This window comes from Eretmochelys imbricata, chromosome 12 (assembly GCF_965152235.1).
Source record: "Eretmochelys imbricata isolate rEreImb1 chromosome 12, rEreImb1.hap1, whole genome shotgun sequence".
In the NCBI taxonomy this organism is placed as follows: Eukaryota; Metazoa; Chordata; order Testudines; family Cheloniidae; genus Eretmochelys; species Eretmochelys imbricata.
In genome coordinates this window covers 24,263,598-24,286,976 of record NC_135583.1, presented here as the reverse complement: position 1 = coordinate 24,286,976, position 23,379 = coordinate 24,263,598, and the positions used below count along the sequence as shown (strand labels likewise).

Here is a 23,379-nt window from a genome sequence, read left to right as displayed (position 1 = left end):
AGATTGCCATGTTCTGGCAAGGTAGTAAATTGAATATCAAACTGTGGCTGCCTTTAAACTCTTTCCAGTTTTGCCTTAGATAACTAGGGGCGCAATTCTGCTCCTATTAAAATCATTGGCAGTTTTGCTGTTGACTTCAGTAGGACCGGGGTCAAAGCCCTAGCTAATCTTACCTCAGTATTTATAGCACTATGCTTAATATGAGGTTTTTTAGTTATCTAAGGCAAATGAAAAGGGGTGTTTTTTTAAGTGGCCAGGGATAAATAATAGGTTTCTCACTGCCACCTGTTATGCTCCCATTCCTACAATGTGACAGGAGAGGCGAGGCTGAAGAGCTACACAGGGGGAAAAAATGAAGTAGGTACATGGCCTGAAAGAAAAATACTATGTATCACAGGTACATTTGATTTAAATGGGACTCATTAGACCCAAAACAAGTCTGAACGAGAATAATGCACCAAGTAATAAAAGGTGAATTCTCAGGTACCCAGGCTTAGTAACTGCCACACCTGTCCTATATTCCCAAAAGCACAAATGAGGGCTGCAAGGATCAAGATAGCTTAGTATTTGAATGCATAAGGCCATGGCTCTTTTCCAAGGCTTGATCAGCCACTGCACGAAAATCCCCACCCATAATTACTAGGACATTCATAGTATTTGTCATGGGGAGTATTTTAATGAAGAATTTTGTCTGATTCATATACACCTGATATTAAACAGTGTTAATGGTTTAGGGATAAATCTTCAGTCAGTTGAAAAGCTTCTTGGTGGATCAGAACAACAGCTTGAACAAGGTAGCTATAAAAACAGTAATGAAATATGAGAGGCCTAGATCTGTTTATTCTCGTTTAGTCCCTTGCTGTGGGAAGGAGGAGGGCAAATACTCCTTAATTCTTGATTACTATTCTCCATAGCATCAATGGTTTTATTGTACCCCTGCAATGGTCTTTAAAATAATACACAAACCCAATATGCAGCTGCTTGAAAGAGGGGAAAAAGAAATCACAATCTAGTCACTCCCAGGTGTAGCCTGCCCGATTGTTTAGCCCCCCTGGACAGGAAAATTAGTAGAAACTGAGTTATTTATACTTGAATGATTTATACTTGAATGATACAAATTATACAGGAGGGAAATTTGAGAAAACATATTGTGAATAACAGAAAATCTGTGATCGGCTTCAGTCCTGCTGCTGCTAATGTCAACCGGAATTTTGCTTTTGATTTCAGTGGGAGCAAGATCAGGACTTTTGTTAACCACATATGGTACGTTTCCTCTCCATCGAAGAAAATGTAAGTAACTCCATATCTTTATGTAAAAATTAGAGAGAGCACAAGAGTTCAGTCCTGTTCCAACTGAAGTAAATATCAAAACTCATTGATTTAATTAGGAGCCAGGCCCCCCTTTTTGAGCTTTTTGAAATGGAAACAAGTTCTAAAATAATTGAAGAATGCAACTACGTGTGGCTCTTTTGATTTTGTGTGCTTTCTGTCATGCCATGGTTTTCCTCAGTAAAACGAGGCTAGTTCACTAGCACATGCAGCCATTTGAAAGTCTCTGTCACACAAGTAAGTGTTCCCATGAGTACTCACCTGCTTTTCCTACACGTTATAGATGGGTGCATAAGGAGGCAGATGGTCTCTAGTCTGATTTTGTGGTCTGTAACAGACACCAACTAATATCCCATCTTGTGCTTTATCTGGAGGATGCTGATCCATAAGCATTCAAGATCATTTTCTTCCAAGTTATCAGTGACTCAGAAACAGGTAATGCCATTTTTGACGTAGTGCCACTCCCCCTTCCCTTTTGCCTACTCAGTCCTTCGTAAATAGGTTATGACCATTGATTTTAACATTTTAATCATACACATCATCCCATCAAGTTTCAAAAATACCAAGTAGATTGAATTTATGGTCATAAATGAGCAATTTCAGTTTCTCTTGTTTGTTATCCAGACTCCTAGTGTTGGAGTATAGGCAATTCAAGAATTTCTTCTCTTCATGTCCTTTGGTTCCTTGATTAATTTTGTTCTCAGCATCTCAATTTTGTGCTGAGTGCTTCTATCTTCCCTCTTTTTTCTACCCCATTTTCTATTAATTTAACTCCCTACTGACTACTCTAGCCAAAGTGTTCCTGAGGAGATCAGTCCCACCCCTTCTACTGAGGCGGAGGCCATCCAACCTATACATGGGGAGTTCCATCTCCCCATGGAAAGTGGCCCAATGTTTCACTAAACCAAATCCCTTAATTTTAGACCACTCACCTAGCCAGTGGGTTCTTTTCTAGAATTTTCTGCTTTTTGTCCTCCTTCACTTGTGGGACAGGAAAGATCTCAGAGAAGTATTGGACATTCTTCTTCTTTAGCACACTTCCAAGTTCCCTGAAGTTATCTCAGATCTGTGATGTAGTGTCATTAGTGACAATATGAACAACTATCAAAGTCCTTGTGCATCAGCTTTAGAAGCCTATCCAATCTTAGAGTGGCATCTTGTGTCTTGGTTCCAGAAGACAGCATACCCTTCTATTGTCCTCCTGTCCCTTGAAGAATGTTCTTTTGATTCTTCTGAGTATTGACTGTCCAACAAGGATCATCTGTCTTCCTTAGATGATTGGCAAACTCTTTGCGGGAAAGCTTGATTATCTTACAGGTTGGGCCAAGCTGCCATCCACATGTGTGTCTTGATTTATGTTGCTTAATCATATTAAAGGACAGTTGATCAGAGTCATCAGTACATTCACTATGGCCATCCATTAGCAATGGCTTTATTTCTAGGCGTGATATTCTCAATAGTATGGAAATACCCAGAAAGCTCTCAGATAATCCATACTCTAGCAGTATTGGTAACTGAGCTCTGGAAAAAGCTACAGCATTTGTGTTTGTGCTTTTAGATGCACTGAATTCCACACACTAGAAGTTTCAAATGGATACCAGGTTCTCAACATAGAAACTTCAGAAGATACCCCTCAAGATCCATGCAAATAACTGGATATTTTTGGTTTCTGGAAGTTAAGAAATTATCATTTTGTGTTGACCTAAAATTAATCTTTTTTTTTAATTTTTGGTGAACCAAAAAGTTAAAATGTTTAATTTCCACCCCTGTTATATTTCAATTTTGAGCATTTTTAATATTTTTTAAAAACTAATAAAATTGAACTACATTTTAAAAAAAGTCACTTATGTTCTTATGTGTTCTTTGCAAGCCAGATTTGGGGTAGGCTGCAATAACTTTTGTCCTCCAGGTCATTCCTAACTGTGGGTCAAAATCTATAATACATTGTTTTCCTTTAGGATAATACTATAATTATCTAGTTACATTATAAACCATTTTAATACTTGTGTTAACACCCTGGGCACCCAAAGAACTTTACGGCTTGATTCTTTTCCAGGATGCATGGGCACATGTTGCTTATCTAGTAGAATCATCTGCTGAGCTTGTACAGGCTTGCATGTGTGGCATCCATTGTTATGAAATGCACAATGATGTGCACCTTCCTTAACTAAGACCAGAATCTTGGCCTCAGACTACATTATTATAGAAATTCCAAGCTTGGCTAACCAAACATCTGTGTATTTATTTGTGTCCATTCATAAATGATTAAATTCATTCCTATGCAGTGCGTCCAGAAAAGGTCTATGCACCATTTAAGTCATAGTTAAGCCCTATCTTAACTATTTAAGTGGGACTTAAATGGTTCATAGGCCCTGTTATTATCAACATAAATATAATGCAGTATTTTAAGATACAGCACACAAAACATGTTACATTAATTCTTTTTATAACAGTGCAGCTCAAACACTGATATTATTATATCTATGTCTGATTAGGAATTTTGCCTGCATAAAGAATACAGGATCAAACCCTACTTATTTGTCTAAGATTAAAAGTTAACTTTACTAATGTCGGAAATTGTTTACACCTCTCAAATTCCCCATGAATTCAATGGATGTTTTGGGTGAGCAAAGAATGAAGGATTTTATGCTGATATTAATAACTATAAATAGTTTACATGAATAAATATTTGTGCCTGATTTACTTATTGACTAGATAAAATTATTCAGAGTGAATAATTTAGGACCTGATCCTGCAAAAACTTATGCTCATGCATAACTTAACTGAGTTGAAGTTACGCATGTGTGTACATTTTTTGCAGGATGGGGACCTTATTCTGTGAATGTAGCCTTTTTGACTTATAAACAGACTAATTTTTTAAAATGTTTATTTGTTTAAAATTAAGAACATATTTCAGCTCATGGGCTCTCCGTAAATTATTTGCTTCGGCTTTGTATTTGGTTGGTTTTTTATCTGGTTGTTCGCTATTTGGCATGTTAATTGGTCACCTAAGTCACATATTATTGTTTCTACTTCTTGGTTGGATGATTGAATGTTTTATTAGGGAAATTTCAACATTGCTTGGTGAGCCCTTCCAACATGAGACTTCATATAAATACACTAGTACAACAATTCATTAGATTTTTACTTTCTGAAACATTCTTGCAAGCAAAAAACCCACTCATGAATGCTCCTGGAAAACAAACAAAAAGGGTTGTGAATTCCCTCTAAATGAGTTCTCCATTTTTATCTAATGTGTGATGGAAAATACTTTTTTGGAGCATTCATTCAATTCTACTAATGACTACTAATAAAATGTAAAAAGTAATGGAAATTGTCTGTTGGTCTAAGTTACTCCACTTGATATGTTAATTTATATTTTACAACAACATTTTGGAATTTCTTCTTTGTATCTCTGCTTTAGTTTCTGCACTTTTATGGGACTATGATTCATTCAGGAGAAATCAATGGTCATCTGACTCAGCCTGGTTTGTGATTAACTGTTACTGCACCAAAAATAAGATAAAGATTTGGTGTAGTTAGAGCATAATATTCCAGTTCAAATAAAAAATGTAAATGTAAAGATCTTATGGACTCACTGCTTGGTTTGTAACTTCTCTGTATTTTTATTAGCAAGGGTCAATGCTGAGCTTTACTGTGCATATTTAATATTCCTTTGAAGACTTGGAGGAAGGGGAGGAGGTGTTATCTCTGCTGCTTGGGAGTGTCAGGTTGGTTTGTTTTATGTTTTCTGACCTTTGGAATTTAAATTGAAAATGAAGGGGACTTTTCTATGTGACTAGAAAATGTTTCTGTGGGAGGGGATGCTATCTCCTTGGCTTGCTTTCTAGTTCCCTGGTCAGTCTTGAGTGCAGTCATGCTGTTGCTACATTAACGTATTGTAGATGGAAATTTCAGCACGATGCTTTATGTAAGAAGTGTGTTTCAGCAGTCTCATCAATGTAAGTGTAGTGAATTATTTGTAAGAGAGAGTCAAGGAAATTCCTTTCTCAAAAGTACCAGTATCTGTTGCTTAGCTCCAAATCTTCAATGGCTTTCAAGCCAGAGAATGTACCTCTTCTTTTCTGTTTATGTATTTTTCTGTTGTTTCCCTTACACTTGCTAAATATATTACAACATACTATTACTTTGATCATTAACATTTGGGATGTTTGTATTATTTCATGCATACACACACGTAGGAATTTCAGAAAACACCCTGTTGGCTCCTACTTCTTCTGATTCCTTCAAACTTTTCATTACACTTAGTGGATCAAATCCTGTTTAGTTTGTTGTTGGTAATCCCTTTGAAGTCAGTGGGATACTGTGCCTAAGGTAAAGTAAGCAGAATTTGGTACAGCATTGAGGTTAAGCTTTCAGATGCAAAATGTTGTCGACTTTAACAATAATTTATTCTATAGTGGTTAGTATCTAGACTGGTTAAAACCTGATTTTTTTTTTTTTTTTTTAACGTGAGACAAGTCAGGGCCTGATCTTGCTGCCACTAAAGTCAATGGCATACTCTTTATGACTTTAACAGAAGCAGGATTAGACCATGGATGTGTTGTCTTTATCTTCCTGTGACTAAAAGTCAGATCCCAGAAGCATTCTTACATGCAGTGTTTGCAGGATCAGGACCTAAAATATTAGCTCTGGGAGAGTGCTAACATGCTACAGTAATTCAAAAAAGCATGTAAAATAAATAGAAAACACAATGTAAAAAAATGCAATGCAATCAGATTCTTGACCTGACTATATCATGGGCCAGATCCTACAGTCCTCATTCAGACAAACTCCCACTGAAGTTAGCAGCCAGACCCACTGCACCTGAGGAATGGGAAAGGCATCCTGATCATGAACTTTCCAGTCACTTTCCAGTAAACTGGAATCTGACATTTGGTCTCCTGTAACAACCTCCTCCCTGGAAAGGGATTTTAGTGGGTATAGAGAGGAGAGTTTGGGCTACATGTTAGGGAATATATTTTGTGAAAGGACATGTGCGTAAATAAGTAATTGCACTCAGAGCTATCCCGTCCATAGGACAGATGGGGCAACCACCCCGGGCCCAGCGCTTTGGGGGACGCAGGGTCCAGGGCAGCCTGGGGGATTAGCAGGTTAGCTCCTGGTGTTGCTCGTGGGAGGGGTAGAAGCCGGAAAGAGGCAGGGCGGGGGCTTGGGGAAGGAGTGGAATGGGGGTGGAGCAGGGGCGGGAAGAGGTGGGGCCTGGGGGAAGGGGTGGAGTGGGGGTAGAGAGGGGTTGTCCCAGGCCCTGCACCCCCCTAGGGATGGCCCTGATTGCATGACCTTATTTTTGTAACCCTTGTCTGTCCATCTATCCATTTCCCTATCTATTGTTATAGCTCTGACTTATTGTGTCATGCCCACTATTGGATTGTAAACAGTGCCGGGTTTACAGTGGCGCCCTGGAGCCGGGCCTATGCTCAGAAGGGGCCCCAGCCTGCTCTTCTTGCCCTGTGTCCTGAGACCCCGCCAGCCCGCTGGCTCCCGCAACCCCGCCCACCACTTGCTCCTCTCGGCCTGCCCGCTGAGGGCTCCTCTTCACCCCCTGACCCCACCCGCCAGCTTCTCTCTGTCCTCTGATTGGACCCTAGCGCACCTCCGGCTCCGGGAGTCTCTGTCTCCCTGGAACTGAGCCACCTAGGACTGGTGCAGAAGCCTGGCCAGTCTCGGACAGCTAGGCAGGACAGTGTCAGGGGCTTGGCTGGGCCCTTCCAGGCAAGTGGGTCACGGCAGGCCCTGGCCTGGGTGATTGCACCACCCCCCAGGGGCCAGAGCAATTCCCCACCCCAGGACCAGCCCAGGCAGCTAAGCTTGGCAGACAGTCACCTCCCAACAGGGCCGGTGACTGCAGCTGGGAGGGAGGGCATGGGGGAGGAGCTGTCTGGATGGGGGATGGTGCTGGGCTGTGAGGGGGCAGGGAAGATCTGTGTGTTGGGGCACTAGGGAGTGGGGGTTCTGTGTGGGCTGCTGGGCGGTTGTGGTGGGGCTGTGGGCAGGGGGGCCCTGGGCAGGGTTGTGTTGTGCAGGGCACTGTGCATTTGTGGCAGGGTCTGGTGGGGGCACTGGGCATAGTGGGTCCAGCGAGGCTCTGGCCATAGGGAATCAGCGGGGTGTTCCAGCATTGGGTGGGGGGGAGCTGTGTGGCACCGCATAGGCCCACCCCCCGAGGAGAAGTGGCATGCTGGCAGCACAGGGCTGGGCAGGCCACTGTGCACCTGGCAATTGCCAGTTTGTAAATAGTGCCCTTGCTCTGGGCTGGGCAGAGAAGGGCCGCTCATGCCAGGCCCCTGGCCAGCCCCTCGGGATAAAGACTGTGCCTTCCTATATCTCTGTACAGTGCCTAGCACATTTGAGTATATAAATAATAACAATAATAATTTTGTTTTTGCAAAATGCTGAAAGATCAGGTCCATGGTGGATATTGAGATAATCCAAGGCCCTGTTGTATTGTCTTTTTTTTTTTTTTTTTAAAGTCCCCAATGACATCAATAAGAAGTTGTACCTAAACCAGTACTAGGCTCCTGGTTACTTAACGGGCCTTCCCAAAATGTACAACATTAACCCATTTTCTGTAAATATGCTTTTTAAGAAGTACAGAATTGTTTTGGGTTAGATTTATTCAATCCCAGTGTCCTGCTGGTAATCTAACATCAATTTTATGGTTAGCCCAGTAGTCCAAATATTGTATTAAGACAGCAAATTCAAGTATCTCTGCTGCAGGCTAACTGCAAGAATATTTTGTATACCTAAATAAACTAAAGCAAATAAAATGAAAAGAGGCAGTTTTTTTCCCAATTTTTTTAATGCAATTTAATTTTATGTTGGAATGTTCACACATTCTGTATTATGAGCTATTTGTAACAAGTGTAGCGCTATTTCCCCTGTTTATTAGAAATTAGAATCTATGAGGGGAGCTGGTAATCATAAGATTCTCATGGTATCAAGGTGAATTATATGTATACTTCGGGGGACACTATTCCTTCAACTAACTGGAATTTCTAAAACAGAACTGGGGCAGTGGTGTGGGAACAGTTTGTATGGTGCGGGTGCTTAGAGCCATTGATCCAAACTATAAACTCTGCATATGATGGAAATCACTTCAAGACAGGGGGTCAAGCCACACTCCCAACACCGCTAGTTCCAGCACCTATGAACTGGGGTAATGGGCAGCAAACTGATAGTCCCATCAGATAGATGTAGAGTCCAGACTGATTTTATCCATGACAGTGTCAGTCAAACATGTAACATTATCAGTGAGTAACATTCTAGGCTACTTGCTTGCTGGATTTATTTGTAGGTCAAATAAATGTCTGATGGACTAAATTTCAGGTGGCACCAACAATACAGCCAATCAGATATAAAGCGTTCTAGCCTTTGGACTGTGGGGGACGGAATGCTTTGGAGAGCAGAGTAAGATGCAGTGAGGAGTGTATGTTCTCCTGTCTGTTGCTGTTCTGTTGTATTATAATTGCTAGCATGTTGTGATGCTATTTAGGATCCTAATTCAGCACCTACTAAAGTCAGTGAGAGTCTTCCCACTGACTTCAGTGGGGGTTGGATTGGGATATAGAAGAACAACATATATTTTCCTATATATTCTGTTAATCCATAAAGTGCCATTAAACAAAAAAGAAAGGAATGCAGTTTTCTGTGATCATTTATTTTAAGGGAAATGTCTTTTAAGATATGTCAATTTAATTTTTCCTTTGGCTTATTTGCATAGTTAAGGCAAATCTTTGGGGGAAATAAACAGATGCTATGACTGTGGGGAAAGCGGAAGAGAAGAGGTTTTAAGAAGTTGCACCAGTGCAATTGTTAGACGGTGCCGTGGTTAGCATGCTAGCTTAGGACTTGGGACACCTGGGCTCAATTCTCTGCACTGTCACTGACTTCGTATGTGACCTTGGGTAAGTCACTCCATCTTTCTGTGCTTCAGCTCCCCACCTGTAAAATGGGGGATAATAGCACTTTTGTGCCTCAGAGGGCTGTTGTGAAGATAAATCCATTAATGCTTGTAAGGCAGTCAGGTACTATGGTAATGGAAACTACATAAGTAGCCAAGATAGATGGTTGAAAAGTAAGTGCAGACAGGAGATGGGGGAGGTAGTGGGTAAATTGTAGTAAAGGATGAAAAACAATGAATGAATGGGTGGAGATGGGGGAACTATGGAAGAAAATTGATAATGGATACAGACTGATAAGAGAATTTTAAAGAATTATAGGGTGAAGTCTGAGACCCATGAGAATGTAATAGAGGTAGCAGGGGAAGGAAACAAGGGGGTGAGAAAAAACTGTCACATACTTTCTCACACACCTTTGTGTGTTGTTTGTTTACACTGTAATTTCTATGGAGCAGGGACTTGTCTTACTCTGTCTGTAAAGCCCTCTGCGCATCTTGGGCACTATTTAAATGGTAAATCAAATAAGATTTTAATAAAAGAGGTGTTGTGTAAGTAAAGGATTGCTAATGATAAAAAGTGGTTCGATTAACTGGTCAACAGCTTATGGTTTTAGGGCCAGATTTTGCAGGACTGCAGGTAACCTATTACAGACACGGTGGGTTTTGAGCTACAGTTTTGAAGAGATGAGTAGTAATCAGGGGAGAGGGAACTGGGTAGATGTTTCCTGGTAACTGATACAGCAGCAGCAAAGAAAAACAAAAACAGCAGAGGGAGGTCTGAGAAGAGGCCAGAACTGGCAAAGCATAAGGAGTGAGTAGAACATAGGGAGAGAATTGATTCTGAACTTGGATGGGGAAAGATAGTGGAGGTTTGATGCCTTTCACCTATGTGATGTAAGCACCAAAGAAAATAACCCCCTAATTATAAGTAATTTTTCTCTCACTGGACCAAACGTAGCATGTTATAAGTGATTTTTTTTTACTGTTGGGATAACCGAGTGCTGAGATACTCCCGGTTCGCTGGCTTCCATGGGAATGGGACTGGGTCTGTAGAGACCATTCCTCTGAGGAGCTCCACATCTGTGTGTGGGAGTGAGGGGATTCCTGTCTACTATGTTATGGAATGGTGATCCAGATCATCCCACCCCCGAAACCCGCCAGAAGGCAGACTAACATGGCTGCTATTCTGAAATCTGGGAAAGGGGGTTTCCACAAGGAAACTTCTCTTTTACTATGGGGCCAGGCTATATGAAGTAGGTAGGCTACGTGGCCTGCCACCAACCTGGTGGATCCCCAGGTCTTCATTAACATGAAAACCTTGTGCTTCTGGCTGCTCCCTGGCTCACTGGAAGTGTGGCTTCAATTGAGTCACATTAACAGGCACCATCTCTGGCTGGGGTAGCCACTGGGATCACCAGGGAAGGGCTGTCCATCAAGCTGTACTCTTTTCTGCATGTCTCTGTCCCTTAGCCCTGCCCTTGGAAGGCCAATTCCCCTCTTCCCTACCCATCTAGTCTCGTCCCCCTGCATAGGCAGGGGAAAGGGGAAAGGAGAGGTTAGCCTGTGGTGCAATACTGGCTGACTCCTATTTTGCTTCTGCAGCAGGGGGTGGAAGATCTGTGCCCTCAGAGCATAGGTCTAAGCCAGTATATTTACAATACCTTAAGAAAGGAGTGTCAGATTAATAGCCCTTTCTATGGACTCCTTCTGTTGGGTCCTGTTACCACTTTCAAAGTACAATGTCAGAGTATCTAAAACAAATATTACTGATCACAGCTAAAGTTTACCCAGTTAATAAAAAATTAGATGTTATATACTTTGGAGGACATCAAATAGTGATTTGCTTCTTTTTTTTTTTTTTTTTTTTTACAATTTACTCAATTTTAAAAAAAATCTTAGGTCTGATCAGAATAATTAAATATTGAATATCATAGCTTAAAAATATAATTCTGTATTTACATGTGGGCAGGATTTCTGGTTAGTTCATCTAAAGGTTTCTGTCAAATGTTAAATACAATGATATTAACGAAATGTGGGCACACTCCATTCAAATATGAAACACAGATTGACTAAGTATTTGCAGAAGCATCAAGATATGGGCCAGTATTGCTTATATCTACTGCCTCATTATTCAGAACTACCCACTCCCCCCAGTTCATGCTCAAAATTATCATTAATGTCAACAGTAGTTGTGCGTGCAAACATAGGACATTCTGGAGCCCTGTTAGTAATGGTGAAATGTCCTTACTTAACAAAGTAATAAAATAAATGTATCTAGTACAATGGGATCCTGGTCCATGGTTGGCGCTCCTGGTTGCTACCACAATACAAAATATAGAATAAGAATAAGCTTTACACTTTGTGTGCACTTTCATACTAGTGGAGCAGAATGAGGAATATTGTACTGGTCATGCAATATGTAAAGCCAAATAGATCCTGCAGCTATATGCACAAGTAAATTGCTTTGAAGTCAATGAGAGTCTGGAGTATGAAATGACTGCAAGGGTAGATGTGGGAAAAGAAAAGACTTTGGTTTGCTTTGCTATCAAGCTGGCATGTTTAAGGGCCACTAAATTAATTTTAAACCCAAAAAACAATGCATTTGTATTCTTTAATTATTACAATCTGCTCTTTCTTTTCATTTTCTCAGACTCCTCTCCTTACTAGCAGCAATCACAACTGATTTTGTCTAGTTAACTGATAATATTGTTTACAATTCTAGGGCCTTTTTCCTAATAGTTCCTTAGCCTTACAGTTATCAGAGAGCAGGATCTTACTATGAGATGGAAGAATAGCACCCTCAAGAGTTGACAGCAGTGCTGTTTCAGAGATGAAGTGAGCTGTAGCTCACGAAAGCTTATGCTCAAATAAATTTGTTAGTCTCTAAGGTGCCACAGGTACTCCTTTTCTTTTAGTGATGCAATAGGCATCCTTCCTCTTTTGGGCTGAATTCATTAACTCCTTAACACATTTAGCTGAGACCAATAGGTCTGGGGACTGAAATCCGCTCTTCCAAATGCGCTGCTATCCGTCCACAAGTTTGGAAGTGAAAATATGTATTTATATCATCTAGAGAGGTTATCAGTTGCTAGGTTTTCTAGTTTATTAGTTTTCAATTTCTTAGAAAAGTGAGGGACAAAAAAGCAGAACACAATAAGAACAATCTCATTTGTGTAAGGCTGGTAACTGAGTTTGCCTTATATTAAAGTCCATTTAAAATGTAACTAGATCTAAGGAGAAACATGCTAGGCAAACCAGTCAACATGCCTAATTGTAGGGACTTGTTTGGTTGCTTGTTTGGGTGATAATGATGGTAGTTAAGAATAGAATAGAATATGATCCCAAACTTTCAGCCTTTACTTTGAATTTCTTTTAAGTTGTGGGTTCAGATCAAAACTTCAGAATTGTTATAAAATATTAATATGTTTTAAGGGCACTAGTAAATCCAACTGTTGTTGGATTGCAGACATTTTGGTTACACGTATATGATGCACAGTACAACAATGACCATTCATTTTAAATAGTTAGAGCCTATTGCTGTTGACTTCAATGAAGGATAAGGCCCTTAAAAACCTTGAGGTATAAATTAATCATCAACTGGTAGTCAGAGAGAGATTTCCTCCCAAGGGGCAAAATCCTGGACTCAGACAAATAGTCTCTTTGTTGTGAATGGGGTTACTTGTATAAAGCAAGCAGGAATTGGACACACATTATAGTAATGAATAATTAGGTGCAGTATGGAGGTTTTATAATTTCATCTGAGGTATCCAGACCTGGTTTCTGTGAGAGACTAGAGGACTCATTCTGCATTTGCCTTTCAGAATTCCCATTAAAAGCCCGTAGACTTTTGGTTGTGCAAGAACTGCTAGATAGCATTCCACATGGATCACTGGCTCATTCCACTCATGGCAACATTTATATCAATCCTGGTAATCTTTAGGAAGAATTATTTGTGTATCCAGAAAAATCCAAGACGAACTTTACATTATTTTTTTAAATTTTATATTGAAAATGGAGATGTACATTTCTAAATCTGCACATGAGCCTCTTCCCCTGCTGTAATTACTGAATCCATTCTCCAGTCAGAGACTCTAGTACAACTGAGCCCTTAGAACACAGTGTTCTTACTCTTTCTAATCATACAAGATAGAATATTTATTTAGATTCACAATATATAACATATCCCATATAAGAACAGTGTGAATCTCACATTCCAACTTTATTTTCCCTTCAAAACATTCACTGTCAGATAGTATTAGTGGCATAAAATTCAGCTCCTTTTTGAGCCAGCAACTACCCACTATTTTAGGGCTTTATCCTACATCCCCTCTTACTCATGAGAGGAATCCCAGTGAAGTTAACAGAATTACTAAGGGAGCAAGGCCTATTATAGTGAATAAGAGTTTGCAAAACCAGATTCTTACTGAAGACTTAAAAAAAAAAAGTCACATTTTTTTCTCCTAGATAGTTTGGCAAGGAGTTTCTGGTTTCTTAGTTGGGACCAGGGAATTAAGTAGGGGGAATACAAACTAGTCCTTATAGTACAAGTACTTTACACATATTTATGGAACAGGAAAACAAACTTTTTCAACCCCCTTCCATTTTCACATCTGTCTCTGCAGCATCCCTTAGCCCTTTTAGACTTAGACCTGCTCCCATCCACTCCAATGGCCCTTAGGTTTGTTTCATCAAGGCACATTTCTAAGGTGTCAGCTGCAAGTGCGAGATCTATACAGGATAGATAGCAGAACCATACAGCCCCAGGGGAACCCTATGTATACACATGCTGTCTTGCACCAGAAGGAAATAATGTACATCTTCGCTTCTCCCAAGCGGAGGTCTGACTCTCCTATTATGGCTTTGCCAGGGAGGAGCTATTGTAAGGACATACTGTTCCGGGCACGAAGAGAAGTCACGCTGGCTGGGAAATGCCTGTCCTCTCTCAAAGCCCCCGGTCGGGACAGTCTCAAGGAAATACAGCCAAGGGACAAGCACACAGCCGGGCCCAGCCACTGTCCACGGTCACTGCCCGCCCCAGAGCACCCTAGGGTGCGAGGTTTACCGGAGGCGAAGGCTGACAGCTGGGTCACGCGCGGTGCGGAGCTAGACTGGTGTGTTTGCATTTCGGAACTCGGTCAGTCCAGTTATCTCTGGGGTCCAGATTGTTACAACTAGGGCCCGTGCATTTATCGCCGACTTTCTATTGCGAAAGTAATCCGGGCCGTGCCATGCCCCCGCCCCCCGGCACGGGGCAGCGATCGCTCGCAGGGTTGGCAAAGTTAAGGAGCAGAGACATTCCCATTTCGTTTAGCCAGAGGCTGATGGAGCCGGTTGTTACACGAGCAAGACGGGAATGCGTTGGAGAGACCACCCATACTATCATTGCTGGGTGGAAGTGCCGGGAAGCGATCCGAACAGTTACAAAAAGAAACGAGAGGCAGAGGCGCAGGGAGTACTGCATAAACTGCCGCTGGCGTTGGAGCGGGGCCTGTCTGGTCGGTCTGTGGCATTTCTGCTTTTCCACCCAAATTCTCCCGGCCTGTTCTAAACGTGACAGCGAATCAGTGTCCCCGTGCACTGAAGCCGAGCGAATGGCTGATGTCTGGCTTTGGCGATGTTATCAGGCGTGAGACGCAGCTATGTCACGCACAGAACTTTGTACGTTGTAAAGATAACATTGACCACAGAGGCCTCATTGCAACCCACCTGAACTCATTGCAACCCACCTTAAAACTCAGCCGCTTTAATCCCTCAAAAAAACCTTTGCCTACAGGCATCCCGAGGGGTCTCCTTACCCCGAGGTCTACCAGGGGAGCTTTTTATGTGCACTGTATTAAAATAAATCCGCTCCGAGCGGACTCCCCTTTGCCAGCTGCAGTCTGCAGAGAGAAGTGGAATTTCACCCCCACCCCTGAGGGCTCCGCCTCTCTCCAGCCCGATAAGAGGCGACTGCCTGGGCTTTACGGCTGGGTCCTAGTGCCCACGCGGCTGCCTTTGGGCTTAACGTCAGGCGGTCTCACTTGTCTGACTCCCACTAGGCTCTGTGAGAAGTCCCTGTGTGCGGATTAGGTACTGACAGGGCCGGGTTTGAATCCGGAATCCGCAGCTGAACGAATACTAAGGCGGGTTTCTCACCTGGAAACCATACTGCCGAGAACTTCTTCAAACTCGGCTGCTCGCTCCTGGAACTGCCAGCGCCGGGGAACAACGTGGTGTTTAAACTAGCCTTTGGTACTTTCGGCAAACACGATCCCGCTAATATTCCCAGCTCGTGTTTGTAAAACGGGAGGATCGTAGAAGTGGAGGCTTTCCTCTGTAGCGCCCCTGGACTTAACAGGTCAAATTTGTTAGCAAGGACCCACGATTTAAGTGGATGATGGAAATGTGCTGATTTATTTTAGCCAAATTTCTCCTTTCACTCCTGTGCTGAGGCACGTGGAAGGCAGGACTTAAAGCACCTTGGGCTGCCCCACACGTTTCACAGGGCTTCTTATCAGTGTCCCCAGGTGCGTAACTTTTCCAGCAGGTTTAAACCCAGCGTTCTTCTATCTGGTTCAAGCCTTTGAAGCTATGGGGTGGGGGCGGGGGGACATTACAATGGTACATTCTGCAAATTGCAAACTCCAAGTTCTCTAGCCTCGCAGTTCCAGGGGAGACAACAACGCCTTGCCCCTGGAAAGGGTATTTAAAGGAGGGATTCTTTACGAGTCGTTCCTCAGGGAGGTGCAGATACGCGCTAGCTGCTGGACCCTGAGCTTTGCTTATCTTCTTGCTAGGGGTGGTCTGTAATATAACTGAGGCAGTCTGGGACGTGTAACAGAGGCACTAAGACCCAGCAGCCTTGGCAGCTGCCTTGTGGTCAAAGGTTCCCAGCAGGAGGTTGGACACTAGAGGGCGATCCCCAGCCCTTGTGGGAGTGTATATATACAGCAGGCATAAGACCAAGTCAAGGCATTAGTAATTGAAAGTTAAGAGCAAGGAAGAGCAATTCGGACACGCTGGTGGGAGGGGATCGCCGAGAGCAGGGTAAGCAGTGGCACAAGTTGGTTAAAGTGAGAGGGGAAGTCGGGGCGGCTGACGCTCAAGATCCGCCGGCAGAGGCGCAGGGGGGTGTTCGGTCCCCGGGCTCGGAGAGCTTCACTCAGCCGCCTGGGTCCCCTTCGCCAGCGCGAATCCTGGATTCCAGGAGCCCTTCACCATGCCTGGCAGAGTTTAGATACTCCATGGAGCAAGCCAACTTCTACGAGGTCGATTCCCGGCCGCCGATGAGCAGCAGCCACCTCCAGACTCCGCAGCCCGGCAGCGCCTACAGCTACAGAGAGGCTCCCTCGGCGGCTGCACCTGCTGCGGGAGGCGCGGAGCTGAGCGACATCTGCGAGAACGAGAACTCCATCGACATCAGCGCCTACATCGACCCGGCCGCCTTCAACGACGAGTTCCTGGCCGACCTCTTCCAGCACAGCAAGCAGCAGGAGAAAGCCAAGGCCATCCTGGCCGGGGATTTCGACTTCCACAGCATGCACGGGGCCAGCGCCGCCGCCTTGGGGCAGGGGCACCCGCCGCCGCCGCCGCCGCACCACCCCCAGCAGCTCTTCGGCTGCATGGCCGGCTACACGGACAGCAAGCTGGACCCCCTGTACGAGCGCATCGCCGCCCCCGGCTTGCGGCCCCTGGTGATTAAACAGGAGCCCAGGGAGGAGGCGGAGGGCAAGCAGGCGGCTCTGGCTGCCCTCTACCCCCAGCAGCAGCAGCCCCCGTCCCATCTCCAGTACCAGATCGCCCACTGCGCGCAGACCACCATGCACCTCCAGCCGGGGCACCCCACTCCGCCTCCCACCCCCGTGCCCAGCCCGCACCACCCGCACCACCCGAGCAGCCTGCCCGCCGCCGGCGCCCTCAAGATGATGTCCGCGGATCATCGGGGCAAGACGAAAAAGTCCGTGGACAAGAGCAGCAGCGAGTACCGGGTGCGCCGGGAGCGCAACAACATCGCGGTGCGCAAGAGCCGGGACAAGGCCAAGCAGCGCAACGCGGAGACGCAGCAGAAGGTGATGGAGCTCACCAGTGACAATGACCGGCTGCGCAAGCGGGTGGAGCAGCTCACCAGGGAGCTGGAGACACTCAGGGGCATCTTCAGACAGCTGCCTGAGAGCTCCTTGGTCAAGGCCATGGGCAACTGCGCGTGAGGCACCCCGGCCCCACCTCCCGCCCCGCTCCAAACAAACTCGGGCTTTTGCAAACTCTTGGTGCCATATTCAGATCCCCGCCGGGGTCGAGAGCTGCGGTTCAGCTTGTCTCACGGGGTGGGTTTGGTTTTTAATTATTGACAGATAAAAGAATCCAGGCAGCTGTAGTATTAAACGGTCCGTGCCTTAGGAACGACACGAATAAGCTGAAAAGAGTGTGCTTTGAAAAGAAAAAGAAAACGCCCACGTGTCTACGGGGTAAAGACAACCCACGCTGTGCCTTAAAAGTTGGTTGCAAAAGCTCTGTGGGCTTTCTGTTCACATCAGCCTGACAGCTGAGCAAACGGGTAGGGGTCCTGTGCTCTGGGTGGGGTTGGGGCATAATTGGTACTGGCTGGGGAAACGTGTATGTCTTCCTCCCTGGGGGGCGCTGAGTGGTGGGGGTCGCAGGAAGCTCTGACAGAAAGAAAAGTGGGTGAGACATGACAAGCAACATGGGGAGAATGTATCTGCCTGTTGTTTAGCTCCTTGATCAGTAGGTGAGTGAAAGCTGAGTGCAATCCAGACTCTCCGTCCCTGTCAGTAAAAAGAACAGGAGGACTTGTGGCGTCTTAGAGACTAGCACATTTATTAGAGCATAAGCTTTCGTGGGCTACAGGCCACTTCATGGGATGCATAGAATGGAACCTAGAGTAAGATATAGAGATACATACAGAGAAGGTGGAAGTTGCCATACAAACTGTAAGAGGCGAATTAAGATGAGCTGTTTTCAGCGGGAGAAAAAAACTTTCGTAGTGATAATCAAGATGACCCATTTAGACGGTTGACAAGAAGGTGTTCGTCTCTCAGGTGCCACAAGTCCTCCTGTTCTTTTTGCAGATACAGACTAACAGGGCTGCTACTCTGAAACCTGTCCCTGTCAGAGCTGCCGCCTTTCGGGTGAATCTCTCCCATTCTTTTGTATGTGGGGGAAGGTTTGGTGGACGCTGGGGCCGTGCAAGCAGATTGTCGTGTCCCCCCCCCCCCCCCCTTGTTAGAGGAGACCTGGTGGACAGGAATCCAGGACTGAAAGGGAAAAGCACCTAGCGAAGGAGTCTTGAATATTCTCCTTTAACCAAAACGAAGAGCAGCAATGCTGTACTGTATGTCGTGACACGGCGAAGCACAAATCAATAAATACCTATCGATGCGGGTATTTACTACGAACTTTCCATGTATTTTGCTTTGTTCGAGGATATTAAGCCCCTCTCCAAGTCTGTCTCTTCTGTCCAAGCTGTGCCTCATGTAAGGTGATACCCTTCTGTGTATACTAGTCACACTTTATTTTATTGTATTGCTTAGATCCTTGCCATCACCACTGTCTTCTCTGGTGGCAGAGAGATCATGCCCTTGTGCTGCAGCATTTTTGGTTATGGCTTCTTTAGGGGGCAGGATGCCTCCTAATAACCCAAAGTATCCCCCTCTGGGGTGTCTGGGATTTGATTTCCTTGGGAGTGGGGGCTAGGACACATCCAGTGTCTCTGGGATTTCATTCCCTTTGGGGTCGGGGGAAAGACGGTGCTGCTAGTTAACTGCAGCCCCCTGGACTCTGGATCCTCCCAAGGGAGAGGGACACAACAAACACCCCCCCCTGCTAGCGAGCACTTTTAACCAGCCAGTGCTTTTCCTTATAACATGAGAGAGAGAGAGAAAAAACAAGGAGTCCATTTCAAATATAGGTAATTGGAGAAACGTGCAAGGTGAAGGAGAGTCAATGTTGTTTGCAAGCGTGATCTCTGGAAAGCTATGTTGCCTGCGTGTGTGTGTGTTTGTGTGTGTGTGTGTGTGTGTGTGTAGATATCTATATCGATATCTCTCTAGCTAATCATCTATCTATACACACACACACAACGGTGAATGATGAACCGGAAAAAAACTGCATATAAAGTTTGTCGAAATACTGGTTACATTCATAAATAAACAGTATATATTCTACCATAATCATCTCCTTGTGTCTTTTCCGCTTTTTCTCTTGGGCTGTACATGAAGCAAAATGTTTCCCTTTCGCTGAAACATGAATCTTTCTCTTCCTCCCCATCCACATGCACCCTGCTATGAATGGGAATTTGAATGTACACCTTGAGCTTAAAAGAATCATTTAGCCCCAGATCTTTTTGATCTTTCAGAGCCTGGCAGTATTATTACTGTTTATGATTTTAAAATGTGCATTAGTTAATCACTCCCAAATCTGACCGGTTTAATCGTGTGCAGTGAGTGACACAGGGTTTTCTGAGGCTGTCCAAACTGGAATGGCCACGGGGGTCACCCCTTCCCAAATGCTTAACAAATTACTGTGCTGAAGAAGAACAAAATGATGAGAGGAAAGTCAATTGTCATTGCTGTAAGAGCAATGCTACCCCTTGATTATCTCTTCCCGAGCAAAAAGAAAAGGAGGACTTGTGGCACCTTAGAGACTAACCAATTTATTTGAGCATGAGCTTTCCTGAGCTACAGCTCACTTCATCGAGCAAAGGACGATGACCAGTCCCTTGGGATGCATTGACAGTGAACTGACTGGCTCTTGGGGGTTGGTAAGACTGGAGGATCTAGGGGCAGTTATCTTGTTTAGTTCAGAACAACCATGTTGACAGCGACCTGTTCTGTGCTGCTTTCCCGGCCTAGAGAAAGCTGGTATGTTTGGAGCATGGGAGGGAGAATCCTAGAACTTCTGGGATTGAAAAGCCATTTTAAAAGCACTTCTATCCTGGTTGTGCCCTCCCCCCCCCCACTCCCCGTACTTCTCTTCACTGGAGAGATTGGGGTTGCTAAGGGGACAGGCCTGGGCTCTGGTCATAGTTAGTTGCATCTCTGAGGCTCAAAGGTTATAATGTTGCATTTAAGCAATGCAAAAAGATACAGGATTGAGTGCTCTTCCAAAATTCACAGAGTGGGTAATTCCTAGTGCGTGTGCCCTTTGACCTCTGTAGGTTAGCTAAAAATAATCTGGAAACCTGTGGGTGAGATACTGACAGTCTGGAGAAGCTGCAGAATGAGGACAGCGCTGGCCTGTGATTACAAAGCAGAGGCCATCCTTGAGCCCACAGGGGTGGTGGGAACTGATCAGGTGATCTAGTGTTAACTCGCTATATAATTAATAGTGGCCATTTGGAGATGAATAGTCCGGGGAAAGGGAGAGGGATGGTGCAAATGGATCTGAACATTCCTTACGGGCCTCTCCATTCATGTGCACATTGAGGGCCCGATCTTGTTGCCAAAGGGAGTTCTGCCTGAGCAGGGTGGGTGGGTGGGTGTGTGTGTGTGTAAGTGTAACCCACAGGACACGCTGCTCGTCAGTGCTCTAGGGGCCGAGCGCCCCAGCCCCAGTCATGGCATCGAGCGGGGTCACCGCAGCGCTGCCCGGCAGCGAGATGTGAGTCGACATTTGCACCCGTTGCGAGTGGATTAGGAAAAGGCCGTCACAAGCGCTCACAGACTTCCTACCGTCTGAAAGCTGAACTCCAGAGCTCCCTGCGTCTAGCTCTTCTCGGGTCACTCCGGGAAGGATTTGGGGCTCCTGGCTTTGCGTCCCCTCTCCCATTTTTATTATGAAACCCACAGGAAGGTGTATACACACACACACACGCATTTTATACCATGCACTGCTCGGCCTCGAAGTCGTTGGTTTTAGCCCAGCCTGGGTCTCCCGGCCCCGTTGGCTGCAGGAAGTTTGTGTTCCCGTCCCAGGCATTGCTCGGGTTTGTGTTCATGGCTCCCGGCAGCTGTGTCTGTGTTTTCACAAGGGGGATTAGCGGGAGCCCATCGGGCACAGTTAGCAGCACAGCCGCTGGGTGGATGAGCCCCGCGCCTGGTGTGAACGCGTGATGCGCCCCTGTGCCTTGGCTGCCCCGTGTCTCGCACTGGTGGGACTTGCTAGTTTGGACTAAACCCCATTTCACTGGCGGACAGTTCAGCCCTGTGGGTGTCTTCCGAGGGCCAGGGGCGGTTGGGAGCTGAGCACGGTTTTGGGGGGCGCAGTGGGACCAGCCAGACGTAGGGGTTCCCGCCCCAGCCCGCTCGGCGCAGCCCCCCCCCCCGGGCGGCCCACGCGAGCTCACGACGTTGGGGAGGTGCTGATGCAGCAGGGCCGCCTGCCACCAGCGGAGCTGGAGCTCGCCTGGAGCAAACCGCCCGGTTCACGGGCTGCTGGATGCTCCGGCGGGTCCCAGCTTGCTGCACTTTACTAAAAACAAACCGCCCCCCAGCAGTCAGTCAACCCCCGAGGCACGCGCGGCGCAGCGCCGGGTCCAGCTTTTCTCCCGCTTCTCAAGCGTCCGAGTCCCGCCGCCCCGGCCTCCCTCGCCCGCCGCCCCGGCCTCCCTCGCCCGCCGGGCGTGTGGCGCAGGATCGGGCCCGGACCCGGGACCGGGGTGGTGGCCAGAGGCGTTTCGGTGACAGGGGCGCATCGGCCCCGCCCAGGGCAAGATCCCCAGTGCGGGGAGCCGCGCTGCAGCTGCGGGCAGCACGAGGGCAGTTTCCCTTGGCGCTCGCTGCTGCGGGAGAGAAGAGGGAGCCCTCAGCCCCACTGTGCCTCGGACAGGTGCAGGGGCTGGGGCGTGGTCCTCCCCAAGGCGGCTCGCCGAGTCGTCCCGGGGGGGCAGAGCAGGGAGCCGCCCCGTAGGACGGCGGGTGTGTGCTGGGTGTCCGCTCGCGTGCAGCACAGCTGCCCATGCACGAATTCCGCGCCGCGTTTCCCCTGCCCCTGCGTTTGCACCGTTGCTGTCGTTTGAAAAGCAGCCGAGGTGAGGGCGATCTCCCCTCCCGCCTCAGCCGCTTGCACAAGCCTCCGCCGTGCAAAGAGCCCGGCGTTTGCCCTGCTGCGGGCACGGGGAGAAGGCAGCAGCAGCGGCACGTGGTGCCCCCTTCTCTGCTCTCGCGCACCCCCCGGCAGCCAGGGCCGCGGAGCTGGGAGCGGGACACCACAGAAATGCGCGGCTGGTGGTTGTTGGTCGCATCGGAAGAGGAGTAGGCGAGTCAGGCATGATGGCAAAGCAGACAAGTGAGGAGGTTTTGAATCAAAGACGGGGACCAAAGAAATGGACGCGTGTTTGGAGCTCTCCTGCCGTTGGGAGGCATGTAGCCTCGTGCAAAAATCAAACTGGGCATGCAGAAAGTAACCCGCTCCCAGAAAATTACAAAACAAAACAAAAACTACCCGCCTTACTCAGAAAATAAGGTAAAAAAAATCAGAGTAAAATACCCCCAAAGCTAAGCGAACCCGCAACGCTAATGCTGGGCAAGGCTATAAATTGAAATACCTAAAATTCAAGAAACTTTCGTGCACTCAAAATTCTGGAAATAAGGAGAGTTTCATCTTGTCCTGTATGGGGTTTTCTTTCCGGTGGTTTTCATTATGACTATGTGCCTCTAGCTGAGGTAGATGCTTGTTCATCATCATAATATCCCTGCAGTAATGCAGAGCATTTAGATGACCAGATGGGACACTTAAAATGGCATTAGATCTCAAAACAATCCATGTCTGGTGGAGTATTTAAAGGATGGTTCTAAATAGTTTGGCTGCCATTGTGTTTTCACTTGTGAAGAATGGGCAGGAAAGGTCTGTAGATTATTGTATCTGTTCTCATTTGAGAGCTACAGTCAGGGGTACAAAATAGAAGGGAATTTGGCTTCACAGAGCAGCTTTCAGACCCAAGCTATTCCAAAGTGCTTCAGGCAAGGAGGCGCTGTACACTGCACTGAGGGTTCCAGACCCATGTAGGCTAACATGGCAGTCATTCCTCAGTCAGCAGTAATTTACACCCAGCTTTTGTCATCCAAATCCATTGCAGAGGATATCTCTTAATATCTCATCTGAAGAAACATGCCAGTGCTGGGGCAACATGTCCCACCCTCCATCTGCCGAGACCCCCAGGCTAGTCCTGTACTGCCTCTGGTTACACTTCTAGA

General features: G+C 46.1%; 1 protein-coding gene and 1 long non-coding RNA gene across 2 annotated transcripts in view; both read left to right on the top strand.

The window, feature by feature from the left end:
• LOC144272858 (uncharacterized) overlaps positions 1-23,379 on the top strand; it is a 46,872-nt gene that overhangs the window by 5,190 nt on the left and 18,303 nt on the right. The window contains exon 3 of the long non-coding RNA XR_013347686.1: positions 1,228-1,290. This is a non-coding gene — a long non-coding RNA (uncharacterized LOC144272858). The remainder of the gene's footprint in view (positions 1-1,227; positions 1,291-23,379) is intronic.
• On the top strand, positions 15,874-19,407 carry CEBPA (CCAAT enhancer binding protein alpha). Its single transcript, XM_077831284.1, has one exon. It carries the CDS (start codon positions 16,474-16,476, stop codon positions 17,434-17,436), a length of 963 nt encoding a protein of 320 aa, XP_077687410.1. The 5' UTR covers positions 15,874-16,473; the 3' UTR covers positions 17,437-19,407.

Excerpts from the sequence above, each read along its gene's own strand:
- CEBPA (XM_077831284.1), top strand. The coding sequence starts at position 16,474 with ATGGAGCAAGCCAACTTCTACGAGGTCGATTCCCGGCCGCCGATGAGC.